The sequence below is a fragment of the Neophocaena asiaeorientalis genome, unplaced genomic scaffold, assembly GCF_003031525.2.
Source record: "Neophocaena asiaeorientalis asiaeorientalis breed wild unplaced genomic scaffold, Neophocaena_asiaeorientalis_V1.1 scaffold249, whole genome shotgun sequence".
NCBI classification, from domain to species: Eukaryota; Metazoa; Chordata; class Mammalia; order Artiodactyla; family Phocoenidae; genus Neophocaena; species Neophocaena asiaeorientalis.
In genome coordinates, this window is record NW_020172625.1 from 5,808,837 (window position 1) to 5,832,045 (window position 23,209).

General features: G+C 39.6%; 1 protein-coding gene and 2 long non-coding RNA genes across 3 annotated transcripts in view; 2 read left to right on the top strand and 1 right to left on the bottom strand.

Annotated features, from left to right (window-relative positions):
- Positions 1-1,852: 1,852 nt before the first annotated feature.
- RORB (RAR related orphan receptor B) overlaps positions 1,853-23,209 on the bottom strand; it is a 181,720-nt gene continuing 160,363 nt past the window's right edge. Inside the window, exons 5-10 of the mRNA XM_024738998.1 lie at positions 22,437-22,558; positions 20,681-20,813; positions 17,849-17,956; positions 16,228-16,338; positions 13,154-13,266; positions 1,853-2,698 (exon numbers count right to left, since the gene is read on the bottom strand). Of these exons, the coding sequence (XP_024594766.1) occupies positions 2,543-2,698; positions 13,154-13,266; positions 16,228-16,338; positions 17,849-17,956; positions 20,681-20,813; positions 22,437-22,558 (743 nt within the window). The 3' untranslated portion in view covers positions 1,853-2,542. The remainder of the gene's footprint in view (positions 2,699-13,153; positions 13,267-16,227; positions 16,339-17,848; positions 17,957-20,680; positions 20,814-22,436; positions 22,559-23,209) is intronic.
- Positions 7,014-11,391, top strand: LOC112395673 (uncharacterized). Its single transcript, XR_003002421.1, has 4 exons — positions 7,014-7,212; positions 8,300-8,372; positions 10,505-10,614; positions 10,928-11,391. It is a non-coding gene; the product is annotated as an uncharacterized LOC112395673 (long non-coding RNA).
- On the top strand, positions 13,178-21,302 carry LOC112395672 (uncharacterized). Its single transcript, XR_003002420.1, has 3 exons — positions 13,178-14,020; positions 14,640-14,742; positions 21,251-21,302. It is a non-coding gene; the product is annotated as an uncharacterized LOC112395672 (long non-coding RNA).

Below are 23,209 nucleotides of genomic sequence, written 5' to 3' on the forward strand. Positions count from 1 at the left end.
CAAATCCAGTACCTCCTGAGGCAAATGTGGGGAACAATCTTTTTCCTATATCACCCATGGGACAGGGGAGGAGAAATTCTCAGCCACTTCATCAATTGAGCCAATTTAAATCCTCTAAGGTAAACTGGAGGAAACAAATGGTTCCCTTTGCAACTGAGCAGGAATTACAGGCTGACAATTGGAAACACTAAGCCAACAGAACAATGAAAACAAAGTTTGACATAAGTTCAAAGCTCAAAGGGAAACACCAAGTAGACACATTAAGCATCGCCTATCACAAGCCAATCATAAAACATACATTGCATTTGGAAACGGTTTGGTTGAATTGAGTGCCTTCCATTACCCTGTTTTCCTAGCAATCAGTAAAGTAATCTTTCCATTAGAAGGAAATATGACTCTTGGAATTAATTCTTTATACAAAGAGCTAGCAGGAGTGACATTTACACCAAAAAGAATTGAGTCCCTGTAGCAGCATAATAAGCAGTCTACAGCTGTCTTCTTAGACACTGAAGGTAATTTGGTTCAATGTAGTTAAATTAATTGAATATAACGGTATTTGAGAAAGAGATTCATTATTTTAAAGCCTTTCTGTTTTTCCCTATTGGTTAGGAATTCATCAATCATGATGTGGGCAAAGACTCTGTTTGCTAAAAGCAAAGACTAACACTACTGTTTGATCATCAGTTTGCAGTTCTGTGGCATCATGGAGATGGCTCTCAACCATCTAACTTCAGGAAAGCATAAGAGATAAAAAAAAAAAAAAAATCAAAGTTTCCACTGATGGAAACTTCACAAAGCAGGTGTGCATTTGTGTGTGTGTGTGTTGGACAAGGAGAAAAGGGCAGGTCTTCATGAGTTGATGGCCAGGCTACACTTATAGGAGATCATAATTTTCATTGTCTTATACACTAAGCTCTTCTCTAGCTCCCTTTTAAAAAATCTTATTTTGGATCAAATGAGACCAAAGGCATAAGGCCTCCAGAACACAGGCAGAACAAACTCCCTGGAATTTATGCTTTTCTGGTGATCGCTTTGATTGGTCAGCAAGTGGAGAAGTGAGGAAGTACTAGGAAATCCAAATTGTCTAATCGTGATCTCACCTCTTGCATTCTGTACTTTTAAAAGTTGCTAAAAAAATAATCCCCGGCTAGATGGATGATGCAATTTCAAACAGCACAGGAAAGAGTTTTGGCTTTGAGGTGTATTAGTTCTGTAGAATAACCCAGATCTTTTATTCTAATCTATCAAGGTTTTGCTATATTTTTATAATACAGCATTTTGGAGTTGAAAAAATTAGAGACCCCAGACTAGAGGGATGTAGAAAGTCCTGCCTCCCCCTTTATTGCTGCATTTTCTAACAAACTTCTTATTCAAGAGAATGAACATAAAGAACTACTTCTTTACTTTGTATATTCTCTTTCTTCCTCTTCTTTGAAAAAAAAAATGGTTAGAGAGAAAAATGTTTACATGAAATGGCATTAGGACCCTGGGCTCTGACCTACTCTTTTCCTCTAATTTTATTAGCAAAAATTGCTGGTGGTCATAATCTACAGACTGTATTTCTCTGTTAAAGATACAATAAGCACCAAAATGAAGGTTCTTTCACAACTTGAAATCCAAAGAAAAAAAAACTGTTTTATGTGTCCTGGTGGAAATATCTATTGTTTGGTCAAAAAAGCCCTGGACTCCACAATGTTATCTGTGGCCTAATTCTTAAAACAGGAAAATGGCTCCAAATACTTATTTTTTTTTTCCAATATGTACCATCTTGACAAGGCTTTGATGTCATTGATCGAAACAGAGTTTTTATACAGAGGTCATGCATTATATTTATTCCTTTGTAGACATTTCTGAATTGGTACCATTCTGCTATTAACTATAGATGAAAACTCTGGCTGGGAAAACAAAATCCTGATTGTCTAACATAAAGGTAACATATAACACAAGGTAAATAACATAATAGTGCCTGACTGAACCTCCTTTGCTAGTAGGTATGGTATTTTAAGCCACAGTGCATGTGCATGTATAAGTAATAGTCATATATAATATTCTCAGATATTATATACTCATTACATACATGCACAGTGCTTTCCAAGACAGCTACAAATTTATACATGCATCAACTATCTAAAAACATAGAAATCGTTAAGCCTATTAAGTGGAATTTTCTTAAATTATATTTGAACAATCAACAGGAAAAGTAATCATGTAAAGTACTGCTCTGTTCTCGTATATATCTACAATAAAATTCTATAAACAGTTGTCTCCCCAAACATACCTGAATAAAATTAAAAAAAAGATAACACCCAGTGTCCTATATTTGTATATTTATGGTCATTTCAAAAACAAACAAACAAATAAAAGAGCCCCACTCAGGTGCATATTTACATTCTTCAAACTGTAGCGGTGAAAAATAATTGTATTAAGTGCAGGACATTCCTAAAGTTGCAGTAGTGACATTTTCCTTAAGTCTTCATGAACACATTGCTTTTGTCTTAATGGTGCTGCATTCCATGACTATGAGACAGTTCGCTCGTCACCTTCACTTGCAGACGGTGGCACAGTCAGGATTAAAGAGCTCCTTGTATAACGGAGGAAAGAGTGTATTCACTATGTCTGGATGCGATTGCTTAAATACCTGCAGTTTCTCCCCGTGCAAGTTGCAAACTGCCGTGATGGTTGGTATCTTGGCTATTAACTGCAGAGTGGAGAGACAGGGAAGGAGACAAAGGGGGAAGCTCATTAGTGCTCTGTCTCCTGAATCAGTGTCCTTCCTGGCCTCAGATGAAGGGAACTGGCTTTGGAAAAAGATGTTCAAAAAGAAAGAAGGCTCACTTTCAGCTTCTCCTTTAGAACACAACAAAACAAAACACCTCCCTCCCTGACTCTCTAACGAGAAAATAAAGAGAAGGAAAGAAAGCAGGACCAAGCTTCCTAATTCACTGTTCTTATATAAAGTAGGTATGGGAGGTAGTTTAGTTTAATCGTTAGGAGGGGTGCTCTCTCGGCAGGCTGACTGAGTCGGAATCCTGGTTCTAAAATAGCTAAATGGCCGTGTGGCTGTGCCATCCTCTATGTCTCAGTTTTCTCATTTGTAAAATGGGCTTACTCATAGCACGTACTTCATTGCGTTGTTGTGTAAACCGAGTGAGGAAATTTGTATGGAAGTGTTAAGAATACTGTAGGCATGAAATACAATTGTTAGCTAATATTATTATCTATCATTTCCCATAGATTTTTTATGATGTGAATATCAGAATTTTTAGTTTTGGAAGGTGACAGTGTTAGGAAGGTGTAACCTAAATCATGTGAGGTGTAATTCACAACGATGTGGACGGCTTTTCTGTCAAGGTCACTAGCTTGCCGGTAGCTCTCTAATCCTTTCCCACCGTAATGAGTAAAATGAAACCTATATTTAATCAAGGGAGAATTTGGGAAGTCACTGGCACTCAGCTTCCTTAAGGAGGTGTTTCAAAAACTCATGGGAGAATATCCACTTATAATTGTTAGGTTTTGATATATAAGTATCATGTAGAATGTAATTTTTTGAGTTTAAATACCCAGAAGACAGTGTTTTAATAATTTAAAATATCCACAGTTTGTTAAATGCTATTAGGTCTTAGGTTCTGAACAGTTCTAGCTTTTGACACACTTATAATTTTGGAACACTTAGAATCCATCATTTAGTGTCAAAATTGCTTGAAACCAAATGTCATTGTGATCAAATTACTGTGGGAATAAGAAATGTTCTCATATAGATAATACTTTTACAAACGATAAGCTTGATAGTTCATACAGCTGACCAAGGGTACACTTGAAAGTGATGATAAAATTAAGTAAAACCCATCTAATCACCAATTAGGCTCACTGCGCTCCCTACCCTATTCAATAATAAGAAACCATTTCAGCCTTTGAAGTAAAGGAGGAAATAGATAATTAGTTACTTTGTGGCTTTTCAAAATCAGAAATTTCCACTCTTTTATTAACTTTCCTTTTAACAACTAATGACTATATAACCACACTATAAGCAACTTCAAAAGTACCATAAGGATTAGACGTGTTGACATATTCATTAAAGGGATCTAGAACACATAAGTCTGGGGGTCAGACTTTCTAGTTCCACTGCTATTTAATGATAGGGATAGAAATGAAAACAAAATCATGAAATCTTTATAGAATGGATGTTAAATTTTAGACTGAGAATCAAGACTTTCTCTCCAACATTATGAGGTATTTAAACTGGTAGCAGACACTTCTACTAGACACCAGAATTCACAAAACAGTACTGTTGTTGCTTATGAACTATGGGAGAAGACAGATGAATAAAGTGACCACACAGTCGAAAGGAGACCGAAAAACTGGTGAGTGCCATGGAGGAATGATGCTAGGACAAGTGGTAGATAATAGAATGCTCTGACTGCTTCAAGGCAGGCACTTCTGAGAAAGGACCATTTAAGCTGGGCTCTGAAGGGAGAGGGAGAGCTAACTAGACGCTGGGGCTGGGGGTACATAATATGTTCCAGGATCATCGGTGCTATTAGAACTGAAGGAAGTTCATTGTCGCTGGAGCCGTGGGTGAGCATGTTCAAGGATAAAGCTGGGGAGGCTGCTTGGTCAGATTATGCTAGGTCTCATAGTCTCTGCTAAGGTCTTTCGTAGGGTTTTGAGAAAAATTATCAGAATCCCATTCTGAAAGATTCTCTTTGAGTCCAGGGTGGAAAGCCGTGTCTTTTCTATATTTTCATAGGTAAAGAGTGTACAAGTGTCCACTTTAACTAGAGTCCCTTGGGAAATTATTCAAGCTTTCTTAACCAGCTGGTTCACACAGAAGGAGACTGCAACAATTTCGGAACACTTCTTGCACATTACAATTCTCCCTGAAATAGCTACTGAATGCAGAGAGACTTTGAAAGCTTTCTCTCATCATCTGCAGTTGAATTGATGATGTGTGGAGCTCCTAAAACATCCGGATGCAGCTCTGTAAGGCTTGTCAGTCTTTGGTGTGCACAGGACTATTGGAGTGCTTCCTAAACATGCAGATTACGGGATCCATTCCTAGGGATTCTGTTTCACGAAATCTAGGTGTGGGGCTCAGATTTCATGTTTGAAACAAATATCCTGAGGATGCTGGTGCACTGGGTCCATAGAACAGACTTTGAGAAACACCGTTTAAGAGGTTCGAATCTCATAAATTTACAACTGTTTTTCAAAGTAAATTCTTTGACGAGTAAATTCTTTATCATATTAGAAATAGTCCCGGTAACGGGGTGTCAAGTTAGCTTCTTTTCAGGAGGCCGATAAAAAAGTTATCATAGGCTTCCCGGGTGGCGCAGTGGTTGAAAGTCCGCCTGCCGATGCAGGGGACACGGGTTCGTGCCCCGGTTTGGGAAGATCCCACATGCCGCAGAGCGGCTGGGCCCGTGAGCCGTGGCCGCTGAGCCTGCGCGTCTGGAGCCTGTGCTCCGCAACGGGAGAGGCCGCAACAGTGAGAGGCCTGCGTACCGCAAAAAAAAAAAAAAAAGTTATCATATCAAGAGAGGGAAGGTTTCATTTGCTTGGTTCTGTTAGTTTGGTGAGAGACAAATAATGAAATTTCCTGAGTTCCCTATGAGACACAAATACTATATAAAGAGAATTAGTCTAGTGATAAAAATATGGGCTTTCAAGCCTGTCTGGGTCTGACTCCCAGACTTGCTATTTACAGCTGTGTGATCTTGGGCAAGTCACTTAACCTCTCAGCTTCCTTATCTGTCATATGTCAATTATGATAGTCCCTATCTCAGAGGGTTGTTGTAAGGGTTAGATGAGTCAACACTATCTATGGAGTGCCTGGCCCATCCTGGCAATATCTGTGTTAGATGTCATGTATCATTCCCACATAATGCTTCCCTCAAGGAGAGAAACAGTCAAGGTCCTGCTTGTTCAGCCAAATAACATGGAGGGCAAGAAACCAGCTTAGCAGCTAACCAAGCACCCAAAATTGAGTCTCTGTGTATTGCGGGTTAATGCATGGGGAAAATCAGCCATTTACTTTTATTGAAATGAAAAGCAACATCATTATCGATTTTCATTTTCTTGTAGCAATTAAAGTAAGTTGCTCATTTAGTAAACTGTGATTCATAAAGTAGAATTCTATGTATTACAATTCTTAAAGCAGTTTTCTGCTCCTTTAGAGAATGGGTGGTTGAAAAATTAAATGTATGAGGATGGCCAAAATCATTCCGTAGTTCATTTATTGGAAATATTTAACCACGGGTTTGGTTTGGGAAAGTAAATATGGACTCCTGCTTCTTTCCTTCCCCAAACTAGGTTTAAGGAAGTCTGGTTCAGGATCTAGTTCCCTCTTTTAGGGGATTTCAGTCCTGTCCCTCTTGCTCATCTGTAGACTGGGTTGAATGGTGACCAATGCTTTTTCTTATAGAGCATTGGGACCACTTGAGCAAAGAACACCGAAAAAGACAGAAGAGCTTCGCCAACCTCTGTGCTCTCAGGAGGGGCTGATTTCAAGGCATCCAATTAGCTGTGGGAATAGAAGTGCTGACAGGGGCATCCAGCACTCTGGAGGCACCATGGGCCAGGAGGCCATGAGGAAGCAGCGGCAGCACTTGTCAGAGCCCAGAAGGGCCTCTTGGAGGGAGCATCAGGCAGTCACTTACTGCTCATTAATATTACGTACTGCAGGTGGAGGACCCCCAAGTCAAAGGGAGCTCACCTCAGCAGCAGTTAATGGCTCAACAACTTTTTAAACAGCTGGGGTGGTGATCCAGAAGCACTTGGAGATGGAGTGGGTAGTCGATTTCAAATCATCATGAAATTTCTTCATGTTTAAATAATCTCCATAGCAGGAGTAGACAGACGGTCTATAAAAAGGCATTTTCACACTCATCTCTCTCTTACGATAAACATTTCTCGCAAGAAGGAAGCTTTAGCTTATACCTACAGGGGTCTTACAAGACTAAAAAGCAGCTGTTGGAGAAGAGATAATAATCCTATGCTTCTTTCCAGAGGGTCGTTTTATGAGAAAATCCACAATTTTATAGCTGGTACATTTGATGTTGGAAGAATGGAACATGCAGAGGTGAAAACTAAGGATTGTGTTCATGTGGGCTTCCAGGCCATCAAGGTGCCCTCCAACCTGAAGCAGGAAGTGAACAATGGCTTGATCAAAGTGGAAGAAACTTCAGAAGCACTGATAAAGACAGGACACATTAAGTGAGGTTACATACATCTATTTCTTTTGTCCACTCACTTCTTTGTTTGTTTTTGGCTGTGCGGCATGCGGGATTTTAGCTCCCCGACCAGGGGTCGAACCCGTGACCCCTGCAGTGGAAGCACAGAGTCCTAACCACTGGACCGCCAGGAAATTCCCCACTCACTTCTTTTTTGGGTTTTTGTTCAGCTAAACCTAGACACTTGGCCTAGATTTCTAATACTGAATTGGAGATATCCGTTCAGGTCACAGCCCTCTCTCACCATCCTTACTCCATGCTGGCATCCACGCTGTATGGCATGTTTTCTCAGGGAATGGCTGACTAAAGTGGAAGTGGACATTTGGTTTAACTGGGGTTGGAATTTGGAATCAGACGGGGAGCCAGCAAGTTACTTTCTAAATGTAGCATAAACTATGAGTGACCTAAGGAGCTAAGAGCTACCCATATTTCAGGGAAGCAGAGAAAACTGGTGTTCAGAGAGGGAGAAGAATAAAGTAGATCCATAAAGAGAGATAAACTTGTGAGATGGAGAATTCTGAAGGCTTCCTAATTCCTTGTCCTAGTGTTTCCTGAATGGGGGCTGAATTTTTTACCTTAGATGAGATTTCTCTCCATTCGTTTATTTTATTATTTTCTTTTTGCTTTACCTGGTGTGAGTTGGTTCCTGTTATGTGTAACCCAAGAGTCCTAACTAATACATCGACTTGCAACTTGATGAGTGAGGAGAAACATCAAAACCTCTCTTCTTATTATAGACCATTAGTCCGATGGACAATCCTTGAAATTTCTGGGTGTTGGACCTGTAGTGTATGCCAGCAAACTATAAATGGCTAAAATGGATTGCAATAATCTGGTCTCTCACAGGAATCCCGCAAGGAAACTGCTTGCTAAAGGGCCAAGACCATGTGTTATTTGCCTTTTCCCTTCTTTGCATCTGGCATACAGTACATACTCAATATACATGTAGGTTGAAGTACAAAACTATTCCATGAGAAAGCTATGTTTCTTGAGTATCGATTTGGAATTTAAACACTTGGATGATCTATTGAACCGTTTTTTATAATTTTGACTCTTGCATTATTTTACAGTGTATATACCATGTGAGGAAACCTGAGCAGGGCTCCGGGAGTGCCAAGTTTTACATGGGCAGTGGTTACACAGGTATGTTAACTTTGTGATGATTCACTGAACTACACACTTACGATTTAAGAACTCCCAGCATGTATGTTATACTTTAAGAAAGTATAGAAAATTTAAATATAAAACAAATTCCTAACCAAATATGAAGGGGAACAAGGAGGCTCAGACCACATGGCCACATCATCTGAACTAGGACCCCTTAAGTCCTGACTGGACAGACTGTGTTGTTTAAGATTAAACTGATGAATCCCTAGGCCCACCTACTAGGAATTCTAATGTGACACCTAGTGTCCTGAACGAAGAATAAGCAGGCTTCAGGCATAAACATCCCATCATTAATCATGACACAGTCTCTTTAGATTTCAGTGAGCAAACAATGAAAATCAATGTAAATGACCCTTGGCAGTTTTCACTAATCTCTCAATCAGTGCTTGTGCTCCATAGACCCTATCTATGAGTCAACATGGCTGGTTTTTTCTTTTTCCTAAATCTGTATCTTAATAGCACTAGTAAAGTGAGAGTGACCAGGAGTGACTTCTTTCAGGTAATATTTCAATTATTAACGTGTAAAATAGGCCTGTGTAAGCCTTCCCTCTTCTAAGCTTTTTTTTTTTTTTGGCCCTATGCGGGCCCCTCACTGCTGTGGCCCCTCCCGTTGCGGAGCACAGGCTCCGGACGCGCCAGGCTCAGCGGCCATGGCTCACAAGCCCAGCCGCTCCGCGGCATGTGGGATCTTCCCGGACCGGGGCACGAACCCATGTGCCCTGCATCGGCAGGTGGACTCTCAACCACTGCACCACCAGGGAAGCCCCCTCTTCTAAGCTTTTATTTAGTAACCTGGTACTGTTACAGTAGAAAGACAAATTCCCCTTGTTGATGATGCAGTTTTGTTATTGTTATGCTAGAAACGGAAAGCCTGATGGGAATGCTGACCCCTGGATGCAGGCTTTCTAAACAGTGTATGCTTCACAGCTTTGGGATTGGAATATCACCCTAAATTTAATTACCATAGAACTTATTGAATCTGCAAGACTTGTAGAAATCCGTCTATTTATTCACTTAGAGTAGCGGCAGAACATCTAAAGAGTCCTTAAAACTGTTGCACGGGACAGAGCAATGGAAGGCAGAAGACATCAGAAGGAACCTTTGTTTTTCTCTTTTAGAGTCAAAGAATATTATACTGAAGGGAACTTAACGACCAGCCAGTCCCACCTCCTCATTTCAGAGACAAGAAAACTGAAGCCCAGAAAACAGATGGGCTGCCTCCCCCAGTCATATGGCTTAAAAATATATATGTATACATGCATATACATATACACATACATTCTATACATATTACATGTATATGTATTTTTTTCCACGAGCTTTAGTGAAAGTGACCAGTGTGACCTCATTTCCTCACTTCTCAAATCCAGGATCCAGCCAAAGCTAACTATTATTCATAGCCTGCGTATACCTTATACTTTCTTACGTCTATATCATTGCCCCCATCTCTTGGAATGTCATACTCCACCTCCCTAAACCCCTAACTTCCATCTTTTGAAATAGTTATCATTCATCAGTTGATTAGCTCAAATATACCCATTTCTTGGATAAACATTTCCCTGCCGAAACAAAACTTCTGTCCACAGCAACTACGACAGCACTTACATACTATCTGTGAACCATGCAGCTTGCTTATAGTTGATCTCATTTAGTCCTTAAAATAACCATGTGACATTGATACTATCTTTTATCACATTTTACAAATGAGGAAACTGAGGCACAGAGAGGTTAAGTCCCTTGTCCAAGGTGACTGAGCAGCCAGTGGTTCTGATGGTTTATTATAAATACGCTACATATTATTATGGTCACGAGGAGAGGAAACTAGACTCTTTAATAGGGTTTTTTTTTTTTTTTTAACCCCAAACAAACAAACAAACTGATTAACATATAGGGGGTTGAGACCTTCCTTCTAGTTAATGGATAAGAATTCCTGAATTTCAAATCTTCCCTAGGTCCAGGTTTGGTCAAAAGTATAAGGCATTGCTATTTGAACTTTAATTTCAGGAAGTGGGCATGCAGAAAGTGTACGGGAGACAGTTTTTGTAGGATGAAATCTAATGACTGTGTCTGAACCCTGCACCTCACCTAAGTCTGCTCCACCTGTTCAGGGTGAAACTGGTCGGTGGCATAAACAGTCTTTGCACACTGCACAGAAGGCAGATCTACCCCACCTACTGGGGATGTAACCTGAACCGCTGGACTTGAATACAACAGTTGGGTATGTGCACATTTTTCTAGAGATAAGTTTCATGATGTTCGCCAGATTCCCCAGAGGGGTCACTGTTTTAGAGGTGTTGTGGAGGCAGAAGAGCTCCATGACTATGAAGGAAAAGAAGAAATTTCTGAAAAGATGAGAAGAATCTGTGGGAGGGTAGAATAGTTCTTCTTAGGTTTAAATAAAGCTATTTATTCCTTCTGGGGAGTGTGGGTTTGATGAGAGGGTGTCCCTATATGTCAATGGCACCACTGTCCTTAAAGTATTAAAGCAGTCAGAACTCAGGAGACTTGTCTCACCCTCTTCCCTTCCCCAGGACACGACAGTTGAATCTGAGACTTAGACAAATGGAGTGACTTATGCAAAACCACACGGTCCAGAGCTGGGATAAATGAGAATCCAGTTCTCATTCCTTTTCATGGTCCCTCCACATTAGTTCACAGAACATCCTATCAAAATGATGACTGTTACAGCGAAGGGTCCCCACAAAAACTCAATATCCACACTTGATCAGTGGAAGCAATGCTTTGTCATCTGGCTCCAGTGAATTTTATGTAAGAAATAATCCTCTCTAATGCTTTCTCTGATTCCCAGCTTTGCAACATTCTCTTTCTACAAGAAAAGAATTGAATGGATGTTAACTAGACTTACTGTGGTGTTCATTTCACAATATATACAAATATTGAATCATTATGCTGTACACCTAAGGCTAATATAATGTTGTATGTTAATTATACTTAAAAAAAACCTTAAAATAATTGTATACTTTTCCCACTAAGGATGGAGAAAAGAGAGTTAAGCTGACTTCACTTGGTGTTTTAATTTTTTTTCTTGCTATTAAATATCTTTCATCTTCAATTTCTCTGTCTCCTTTTACCCCAAATACCTCAGACCACCACCAGGATACCAGGTGGTAGAAAATGGTATAAGCATGAGGGTTGCTCTCTTGGGAAGTAATAATCACCATGTCACAGTGTGTTAGAATTTATGCAGTGGAAATATTTCATTTGAACCTACACATCTCTATAGCAGTAAGAAATTATGATCTTCATTTTAGAGATGATGAAACCACGGTTTTCTGACAAGAAGATGATCCCCTTAAGCAGAATAGCAACAACTTTTGTCTAACTCTGGATTTTATTAAGTTCTTAATTTTAGGGTGGTAAATATGGGGACCAAAGTCTTTGGGAGATCCCAAATGCAGGAAACATCCTCCCTGCCCACATTAACTAACCAGATGTATTTATGCATATATGCTATGGAGCCATTACAGAGACAGATGCGTGTATCCACATTACTGTCTTTTCTGCCCAGTGTATCTGAAGTTTTACTTGTATGTAGAAGTTTTGCTCTTACCTGGGAGAAAACTGAGGTGTGAAGAGCAGGAGATTTGTCCTTGCCCACATGATAAGCGAAAAGTTGCACCAAAAAGAACTATCACTCTACAGTGTAGAAATGTTCTTCCTAGTGATGTGTTAATTTTAACAAAATGTTACCATAATGAAGCAGCATATTTAACTCATGGAGGTTTTTTTATAGCAGTACTCTGTATGTGCAAAGTAAAATCTGATAGTATCTCTAACAGAGTCTTCCCCCCTTTTTTAAAATAAAGAACTTCAAGAGCAGAGTGGGAGGGTTTTAATGATAAAAATATAAAGAGTAGGATTCCTATCATCTTTAACTAAGGATAGGCTCCATTTCCTAGTTGTTTAACCTCTAAAAAAATTCCAATTCTTAAGAAATTTAAGATACTTTAGAATCTAAAATAACACGGAATATCATTAGAAAATTCCTTTATCCTCTTCTGATGATTTTACTTTGGTAAACAACTTTTCTCAGTATTCTTCTTAAAGATCACTATTTTTAATTAAGTTGAATCACAAAGTGGATAGCATGGTACATGCATTTTGCCCCTGAGATACTTCATTTTGAAAGAATCCTAAAGTAGAGTTGAAGAGATTAGAGTTGAAGGGAGATTTACAAGACATCAGTCTGATCTTTGATTCTGGGTAGGACTGTCATTTACAACATACCTGAAAGGAAACCAGGCAGTATCTATAAGAATACGACCAATGATTAGGGACCTCACTCCTTCACACAGTGGTCTACCCTCTGTTCCCCAATTCTCGTCACTTTATAGTTCTTCCTCATTTTGAATAAAAATCTACCCATTCTTTTGCCTGGACCTGACTCCCAAGTGACGCAAAGTCTCCTCTTTCTTCATATATGATTTTTGAGGACTTGTTTCCTTGCTTCAGGCTTTTGTTCTTCCAAACAAAAGATTTGTCTTTGATTTGTCCTTTGATTTGTCTTCCTCTACCTGTGGTTCACATCCATCAGTATCGTCCTTCCCTACGAAAGTCACTGTCCTTTCAATCTATTATAATTTCCCAGTCTCCCTTTTAAAATGTGCACCTCAAAATTTATGCAACCTTTGGTAATCTTCAGAAATTGCTGCTGCTGAGAAATGTCCCCTGCTTTATGTGACTAGGCCTCTTCAGCTCACCGGGCTGTTTCAGTGACATTGGGTCTGAGGACCTACCTTTGCCAAGGTCTCATCATCCAGGTGATTCTTCTGAATCACATGTTGAAGTGCAAAATAAATTTTTTCCTGAAGCTTCTGGACCTTCCTTGGTTCTATCAGCCAGGCTCGGTCTGACAAAGGGAAAGAATGGGTAAGGAGCGGACAGAACGTAAGCTTTGTTGTATTTCACCTACATACATATAAGTGCTGAGTACCAGACCCATTTCAAGTTAGTTCCAAATTGCTTCTGAAGACATGTCATTATTTTTCTAGAACAAATATTTTATAAGCAGTTCTATGATGACAGTAATGTATAATACATTGACATACAGAATCAGGGTGGAGGTAAAGACACAATGGTTCAGAGAAACTCCATGTGTCTTATTGTCTGTGAAAATTTACATCTCTTACTCTTTCTCTGGACATACGCTTAGATTTTCTTTCAAAGTTTACGTTAATGATTTGTGAAGAAATGAATTATAGAAGTGAAGAAAACCTATTGTAAAGGAGTGTTTTTGGAATTCAGAATCTCCCTTCCCTTTTATAAGCTAAGTTATAATTTATATAGCATCAACATGAGTCAATTAAAAAATTTAATCCTGAGTCCTCTTTTTCTATATTGAATTTAATAGATAGGATAATCCCTCCTTTCCTTTAGCCTTTCCCACTTTCTTTTTTCTTTCCTCCCTCCCTCCCTCTCTTTTGTCCCCTGCTTCCGTCCTTCCTTTCTTCCTAGACGCTTTATACCATGGTGACAAAATTCAGCCCAGTGTCAACGCCTAAGGTTGAAACTTCAATGAAGAGACACCTAGAGTCTCCAAATTCTGAACAAATACTCATGGAAAAGAACTTGGACATGATCCTTCTGAACACAGTTCAGGTCAGGTGAGAAACTCGATTCTGTAATCCTAGACAGGGCCAGGACAAGTCTAGCCAACAGTTAAGCAAACCCTTACGTAAGTGAGCACAAAAGCCTTCAGTGACAATTGTCAATCAGAATACATTAAGTTCCCCTGCCTCTCCCTTCCCTAAACTATCTGGAGCTGAATAGACAGTAACTATTATGGCAAGAACTTGGGCGGAAGGGTGGGGTCTGGCATGCGATGGAGGCTACACAGGCTGGAATACTGTCTTTCCTCCCTTTTTGAATATGGCACTAGGCCAGGGTGGCAAACAAGGTATCTTGGAGTTGCAGAAGCCTCTGAGTGTGGGTCTGTGACCGGGGCTGGAAGATTCCCCACTGGGTAGAATAAGCTAAATAACATGCTTCCAAACTCCGTGGAGTTTGATGGCTTTAGCATTTCTTCCTAGAAAAAGGCTCATAGTTCAGCTGATTTCTAACTCATAAGCAGCAGGCTTGCCTTCCAACTGGGGCAGTTATCTTCATGGATTGTTTAGATTTGATATGCCATGTCTTAAATATTTGCTGCTGGGAATTTACTGACTTGTCACACGCATACCTACGAGGACAGTGACTTTTGTAATGCTTCCTTTGATTAAGCAGGAACCAGAGTGAAACCAGCTCCTTCATCATGGACTCAAAGGCTTAGAACTGATCTTCACCTGAACTATAATCAATGGGAGCAATCAAATGCAATGAGAAAACGGTAGGAGGAAGATTATTTGGCAAGTGGTTGCTACCAGAAATAAATATTGCTTGTCACTTCTTCCATTTATCTTTGTGCTGCCAAGTCTGGGAAACTTTCTAGGGTTTAAAAAAAAAAAAAAAGAAAAGAAAAAGGAAAAAGCCTGGAGGAACAGCTTGATTTTAGACAGAGCCACAAAAGAAACTGTTAGTAATGATATGCCAGTTGATAACTAATTTCCATTTTTGATAAAGTAGTTAAATAAAAAACAGAAGCAGATTTTAAAAATCCCCATAAAATAAGTAAATAAAGCCTAACAGATACAAAGTGTAAAGGCCGTATTATGGGTAGACATAGCTAGAGTGACATGTCAACAGGGCCCATCACAGGGAAGATTAATTTCTTCCAGCCTCACTGAAAAATATGTTAGGTATAAGAAAAGATCAAGTCTCTAGAGATAAACGGGTTATAGAAGGAATGAGTCTCTTGACCATAAAAATGACCAGGAATGTGTCTTTCTTTTCATAGAGAACTGTCAATAAAACTGCTATTCCTTGACCCCCAAATCTAACTGAACAGATGACTGAATGAGCAACTCTGACTTTTCATTCTGGTTAAGCCATGCATTTATTAGGATTCCATACATTTTCAAGCCAGCATATACTTTTAAAAAGAATTTTAATGGCTATAGTGCTATTTGATCTATAAATGTCATACCATACCTTCTTTGAAAACTATTTGCTGTTTACTGCATTTCAGAGCTAGACGAGGTGTTTATTATTATGAAGCTCAACCCTCTTACTTTACAGGTGAGGAAACTGAGGCTCTGAGGGGTCAAATGTTTAAGGTCACACACATACCTGGTGACAGAGCCTGTCCTAGAATGTCTACCACCACATCGGAGATTCTTCCTTTACCAGTCTTTAGTAAGAGCCATTTTTTTCCTCTGCTGTCCTTACCTCCTTTTAAAGCTTCTAATATTGCATAAAAAAAGAAGAGGCATTTGCCTGAAGTGAGAACGCCAACATTAATTTGGATAGAAAAACCGACGAAAGAGATATTTAAAGAGGAGAAAATGTATGTTTTACTTTTTTTTAGTCTCTATGCTGGCTTGTTCATTCAGGTATATTTCTACTAAGTCTCGCCTAACTGGACATTTTTGTCTATGTCCTTTATTCTTAAAATCAAAATAGAACTTAGTTATAACTCAGGCCACTATTTGTCTTCATTTATCTGTTAAGAAATGATCATGCTTTTCTGAATCTGGAGTCACCCTTACCACACATCCTACTCTTGCATTTGGGACAAAACTGATATTTAAATTAACCTGAGGCTACTTTTCTTTGAATTGTCCAAAAATATCACAAGCTTGCTAAAGAAAATATAGTTCTTTTAAAGTTTCTTCAGAGCACCTTGGCTTAGGTAGATGCAATTCATGTTAAAGATAGCAAAACAGTTTTTTTTTTTTTTTTTTTAAAAAAAGGTAAGGACCTCAGACCTCCCTACCTGGAGATATCAGAACAGCAGATGAGAACAAAGCAATCTCTTCTTCAGTCAGCTGCAAGGAACACAAATTCTTTGCAAAGTCAAATGCTTCATTCACTAGGTCATCAGAACCTATAAAAGAAGGCAAATTAAATGAAAATACTTGAACAGAATGGGACAATAGTAAGAAAAGTCCCATAATCAAGAAGTTATTCAAGGAGTTGCATACTAGGCACACAGAAAAAATATTTCTAAGTTCCTGACCATAACAAATGATTTAGTGGTAATTATAGAATGAGAAAATTGGGCAACATCTTGACCAGGTAATGAAAGTCAACATTACCAATGAGGGGCAGATAGAAATGGTTTGCACCCATTGTAATACCCAACTGGGAATATATAACCCCAATCTAATCTTGTAAGTTTGAAATTAGCTCCAACTAAAAAATTTTAAATTAGTGATTTGGGGATCCTTTAGCACAGACATAGCATTCATAGAAAACCTAAAACATGTATAATGGGCCAAGGGGCTGTCAGTCTTAGTGGCACTTATAGGATGTCACTGGCAATGTAGGATGTCCAGGGGCCTCAGGCTAAGCGAATGGAGATGAAGTGACTTTCAATTTCCTGGAAATTCGATTGAGAAGCAAACATTCATTTATGTTTACCTTCTAATGAATGACTCGCAGGTCAGTTGCTTAGCCATTGTGAATTCTGGCAAAATAATGCTTCATCCCTACACGGATCCTTGGTAAATGTTTATTTTATGAAGCTGGAAATATACCCAAGTTGCTTGCCAAGGTTTTCCCTCCTTTCTTGAAAATCTAGCCTTGGAGATGCCATGGATGTATATCAGCTGCAGGAGGGAAACACTGCCGGCCCCGATGGATTTGCCATTGGCTACCATATCAACTGACAGCACAAAAGGTGAAAGGGCAGTGGCCTTCTTTGATGTCCGTGGGCAGGATATGGAACAAATGGCACTGTCAATTGTTAAAACCTTTCCTGGCACCAGCCCATCTTTGCTAACGTTCTTATCCATGCCGTGCACTGATGACTGGATGTGAATGACACACTTGCAGAGACTGGCTCTGTCCTGCCCTCCCACAAGAACGGTCTGGGGATCATTTTGGGCTGGTTGGCAGCCACGCTATCTGTGCTCCCAGAACTTCATGAATTAACAGGGAGAAAGTCACTACCCTGGGTTCGAAACAAATGAAAGAGCTCCTCTTTTAAGCATCTTAACTAATGATTATAAATTTGCACGAGACACTTAAGAGGTCACCCATGGACCACCAGTGGTCTACATAATATTCTTTGTGAAGCAGTAAGCTAGAAGGTGAAAGAAAAGCTGATCCTACAAAGAATGCCTAGAATGCATCCCAGTTCTTTACAATCAGTTTTTGTTGATTTCTGAATGAAGCATGTTCGTGTCAACAGGGTCCACGTTTCTTTCCTTCCTTTTACATTTGGAGGCACAACTGTAAAATCAGAGGAGTTAGATGAAACACTGCAGGCTCCCCTAGTCCAGCCCTTATTGAATAATGAGATACTAAGTCATGTTAGAGAATCAAGGCATTTCTTTTAGTGGAGAAACTGGTGGTAGTTAATAGAATTGTGTCATCATCAAAGGTGAACTCACCTAAGGCCTTGAACATTTGCATTCCTCCATATTTTCCTTCAAACAGAACAGTGTTGTTTAATGGGTTGAAGGCACGGCACATTCTCACTAAAACCACTTCCAAGCAACCTATGAGAAAAAAATTTCAAATGTGTATATGTATATAAAGAGGCTACTACTGCATATAGGTCAAGAGACTTTAAAAAACTTTAAAACACACACATAGACACATAGACACACACATGCAGAAACACCTCAAGAGTCCTTCCCAGGTAAAAAAGAACTATGTTAGAAATAAAGCTCTCTTGAAGTCTATGTGAGGGATTAAAGATAAAATACACTTTAAAGGTGACTAAAATGAAGGGCAAAAACATTTTCTTCAGAAGCATACATTTCCCCCCCTGTTTTTGACTGATAATGAAGTTAGTTTCAACTCTTGAATTCACCGGTGATCGTAAGTGGCCCAGAAAGGAGATTTGCAGCAGGCAAGTTCAGTCTGTTAACTTCTGTAGAAGTTTTGCTGTTGGGGAAACCTGTTTTCTGCTTCAGTTTTTAACACACTCCATGTATATTTCTGCATACGATGACTTCAATAGGGACACCTTCAGGATGTATCTTGAGGGTACCATTTATGTCCTGGTATCTTTGAAATGAGGGTTTCTTGGTCAAATAAGTTTTGGCAAAAGGCTGAACATTATCCACTCCAGGGAGTTATAAGCAACATTCATAGGTCAAAGGCTGTTGAAGTCCCAACATGAAGGAGTTTGTTCAACCCTGATGGACCTAGCATTTCTGAGTTCTCTGTTAGCCCAGTGGTGCCAGGACCTTCGTCTGCAGCCATAGGCAACTGTGGTTATTGTATTCACTGTTATATCTCCATCACCTAGAAGAGTCCCTGGCACATAGTGGGTGCTTAATAAATATTTATTAAATGAATTAGTTCACTACCTTTGTTTTTCCCTCTGAACATTTACTGACATCCTGAGCGAGCACTGCAAAGTAAGTTTCTCCACATTTTGGAGAAATAGGCTTTTGCCCCACAGTGTGTTGGAAGGTGACACCCAGGCTCAGAAGTCAGAAATTTGCATGAGAACATCATATAGATGGTTTGGCTACACCCATGTTGTACCCAACTGTACCCCTGGTGCCTTTTCTTAATGCTGCCATGTATATTTATGTCTGTGTTTTATTTCTTTGTTCTGCTGATGTATCTGCTTTCCCTCATATGTCACCTTAGCATAGAGGCTTACGCATAAGAAGGAATCTGCAAATATTAATTGAAATAATGCTTTTCTGAGAAAAACAATAATAGGTACCATTTATTCACTATCTACAATATGGAAGGCACGTCCCTTGACCCCTTACATTCTTCTACATTCCATGTCTCCTACCCTTAAACCCAGGTGGGCCTACATGACTGCCTTGACTAACAGGTGCAGTGGAAGTAACCCTATGGGACTTCTGAAGCTAAGTCAGAAAAACGCTACACGCTTCTGCCTTGCTCTCTTGAAATGCTAACTTTCGAAACCTAGCCACCATGCTGTGAGAACGTCCAAGCAGTCTGTGCAGGGTAGGAACTGAGGCCCCCCTGAGCCCAAAGCCTTGTCTGAACTCCGGGCTGTCAACCAGCACGAACTGCCAGCTGTGAACACGAGCCAGTGCGCAAGTGGGTCCTCCTGCCCGCAGTCAGGCTGCCTCAGGGAACGCCACAAGCCGTCCCTTGCTAAGCCCCGCTCAACCTGTAGCTTTGGAAGCAAAATAAATGATTATCGTTGTGTGAACTAAGTTTTGGGATTGTTTTTATCCAGCAGCTAATACAGCAGGTTCATGTTTGAGTCAAGATTTGCACCAACCTTAATCATTTGGTAACGAAGCAGCACCAACTTAGAATAATTCTTTTGTTCGGCTCAAGTTCAAAAGGCAGCTTTTCTCCACACCTCTTTTTGTACAGTAGAGACTAACACAACATTGTAAAGCAACTATACTCCAATAAAAATTAATTTTAAAAAAATAAGCCAGCTTTGCCAGATACTGGCTATGTGGTATTGAACACAGCCCTTCACTTCCCTGAATCTTTGCTTCCTCTTCTATACGATGGAAATAATTACTGAACACACGAGATTAAAAGAGATGTCACAGGTAAACATAAACATATATATATATATGTTATTGCATATATATAAATTATGTTATTATTATTTGCTATAGCCCAGGACCATGAAGGTTCACATGAACACCATAGTGGTTCTTATTTTCTATTTTCAAAGGGGGCCAAAAAAGACAAATACATTTTTTTTCCTGTTTGGATAATGGCAGCTGCAAAGTCAATCATGTGCAAAGTTTCCTGAGTTGCTTCCTAAGTGACAGTGTGTGTGTGTCAGAGAGTGTGAGGGAGAAGTGGGAGGAAGGATTAGAGCAGAGTGAGTTTCTCCCGGTGTATTCTGGCTGCAGGCTATCCTCATTAAAATGACTGGAAATGACCACAGAGGCAGAGCTCAGCTAGCCTGGATTTTTTTCCCCCCAACAGAAGGCAAGTAGTACATTTTAGAGCCAGCTCAGCAATTCAGCCACCTTGACACGCTAATTACTAGCACTGCCTGTCAAGCTGGGTATCTCAACCTCCACAATTAATAGCTCCACTTTCAATAAGCAAAATTGTATTTGACTTCAAAGGGGAACTGAATGACTATCAGGGCATTTTTATTATTGAGAGTTTCCTTTGGGAGTTGGCTGACAGCGTGGGTGGTAAAAATGAGCTACACGTCGGATGGAGGATTTTCTAGAACTAACAGCAAGCTAAGGGTCAACCACCTCCGGGTCTAAAATACGCCCCCCATGAATTTTCTTGCTTACCTGACTTCAGAAGTAGGATTTGATCATTTTGACAGAGTTCCATGAAGCCTGTTATTCGCTTTGCAAACTCTACCACATATTGGATGGCGTGAGTGATCTGGATGGCACATTGCTGCCACAGTGCTTCCCTGGACTTCAAGAGAGAAAACACAGAATGTACATGGAGCAAAGAACAACTTGGAGACTCAGTGAAATACTCAAGGTTGCCCTAACTGGCGCTTACCTGTCACTTGGGGTCCATGGTAGGAATTTACCCACCTTTAGAAGAGAGGCAATATTTTCTAAGATATTGCTTTGACCTCTTTGAACCTTGATACACCACAATTATCAAAGTAATGAGGCTAAAATAATGGAAATATTGCAATAGTACAAAAAGATAGGCATTTATAGTTTCTTTATTCTTTTGCCTCCTCCTCACCTAAACAAACTCAAGCTCTTAGTCTATTTTGTAAAGTCAAACTCTTACACTGAGGAATAGCAATTTCATTCACAGGCTTCCAAAAAATTATTTCCACGTGTACCTGACAGACACTAAGTCTGTAATATTTTTATGTTGTGTTCTTTTCCCAGAACTTATGGAGACTGCTTTTTGGTACAAAAAAAATTCAAGGGGGCTTCCCTGGTGGCGCAGTGGTTGAGAGTCCGCCTGCCGATGCAGGCGACGCGGGTTCGTGCCCCGGTCCGGGAAGATCCCACATGCCGCGGAGCGGCTGGGCCCGAGAGCCATGGCCGCCGAGCCTGCGCATCCGGAGCCTGCGCGTCCGGAGCCTGTGCTCCGCAACGGGAGAGGCCACAGCAGTGAGAGGCCTGTGTACCGCAAAAAAAAAAAAAAAAAAAAAAAAAAAATTCAAGGGAAAAGACATCAAATCAAATCACTCTCTTAAGTAATATAGAACTCCGGAAATGTATTTTGATCCTTGGGTTATTTTCTTTGGAATGGGAAACATAAATCCAAGTTATGTGTTAATTCTGTTTTTTATTGACCATAACAATACCTATGCTTTTGTCTCCTTATTTATATAAAAGTGGTAAGATTTAATTATTCCACTGGAGAAAAATCAGTATGTTGTAGTCATATATTTATATATAGACACATTTATATATTTTATTAAAATTTCATTTACCAGTAGGTTTTGTGATTGTGGATCTCAATCCTGTAGAAAATTTATGTGAGTCAACAACAAAAACAGCAACAAATTTCTTCTCTTAAAGCCTTCTCTAATGGACACAAAAATAATCAAAATAATAATAATAACAGTAAAAATGTAGGGTGAGTTGTCCCTTTTTCCTCTGGTCCTTTTTAAACATGTAGGGCAAGAAGAAACATTCAGAATGCTTTGTTGCATATCTTTGTAGTGTAAGTTTGCAGCTATTATTCCTGCTATGACTTTTTCAATTGCTCCTATTCCTTGCCTGGCTGCAAGAAACCACTATGAGATGTCCTAAAATCACAGTCTGATGTGGGCACAGTCTCCCCAGTCACTCAAATAGGGCAGTGGTTTTCAATCGGGGTCGTTTTGCCCCCCAGGGAACATTTGGCAACATCTGGAGACATTTGGGTTGTCACAACTACGGGTGAGGGGATGCTACTGGCACCTAGTGGGTAGAGGCCAAGGATGATGCTAAACATCCTACAACGTGCAGGACAGTCCTTACAGCAAAGAATCGTCCAGTCTGAAATGTCAACAGTGCAGAGGTTGAAAAAGCCAGAAACAGAGAAATCACAGAAAAACTTTCCTGTAGTTTCCCAGAGTACCTTGCTTTGATACGCTTTAATTTCTTCATATGTGTGGATCTGCCATGCCAGCTGGTGTAGCTCCTCCATGGTGTACTGACATGTCTCCAGATGGGACTTAATGATGTTCTGCGCAATTCGATCTATGAGAAAGAATATCAGTTTGAGGGTTTGTGAATAAAATCCCACTCTGCGGAAAGAAACCTGCTGTTAATGTGTTTCCTGTAGGAATGCCTTTTGGAGATACTCCAATTGTATGAGCATGTCTTTAACATTACTATCTATTTAAAAATCTCCAAACTCTTTACTGCTTTTTTTCAATTTTCAGTCTTTTTATCAAAATTAACTGCCTTTTCCTCCTCATTTTGGTCACAAAACTGGGGTCTTAATGTTGTAAAGTGTTCAAATAGATATTTATTTTTTAAATAAATACAAATTACCATGTACCATGTTTCTTGATTTTTGGCCTGAAAGTCCACTCACAGTCTTGTAACACTTGTCACACCGTAACAGTCAGTGTAAACTCCAAAAACTTTAAAATATTTGGAAAATCACTAGATCCCCAGTGTTTATCTCAGAAAGGAGGAATTGAAATATAAATGTTTTGCGTATATTTTAAAAAGGGAGGATTAAACAATAATCTAAAAAAATAGTTTTCTATAGTGGAAAGAGAAGAGAATGGGGGCACAGGGATAGAAGCCAGACTTCTCTGATGGTATTATTTTTGTAGATGTTACTTTGGAACCACGTAGATATCTTCCATAAATACTGTGAGAGGGAGATGAAATGATATG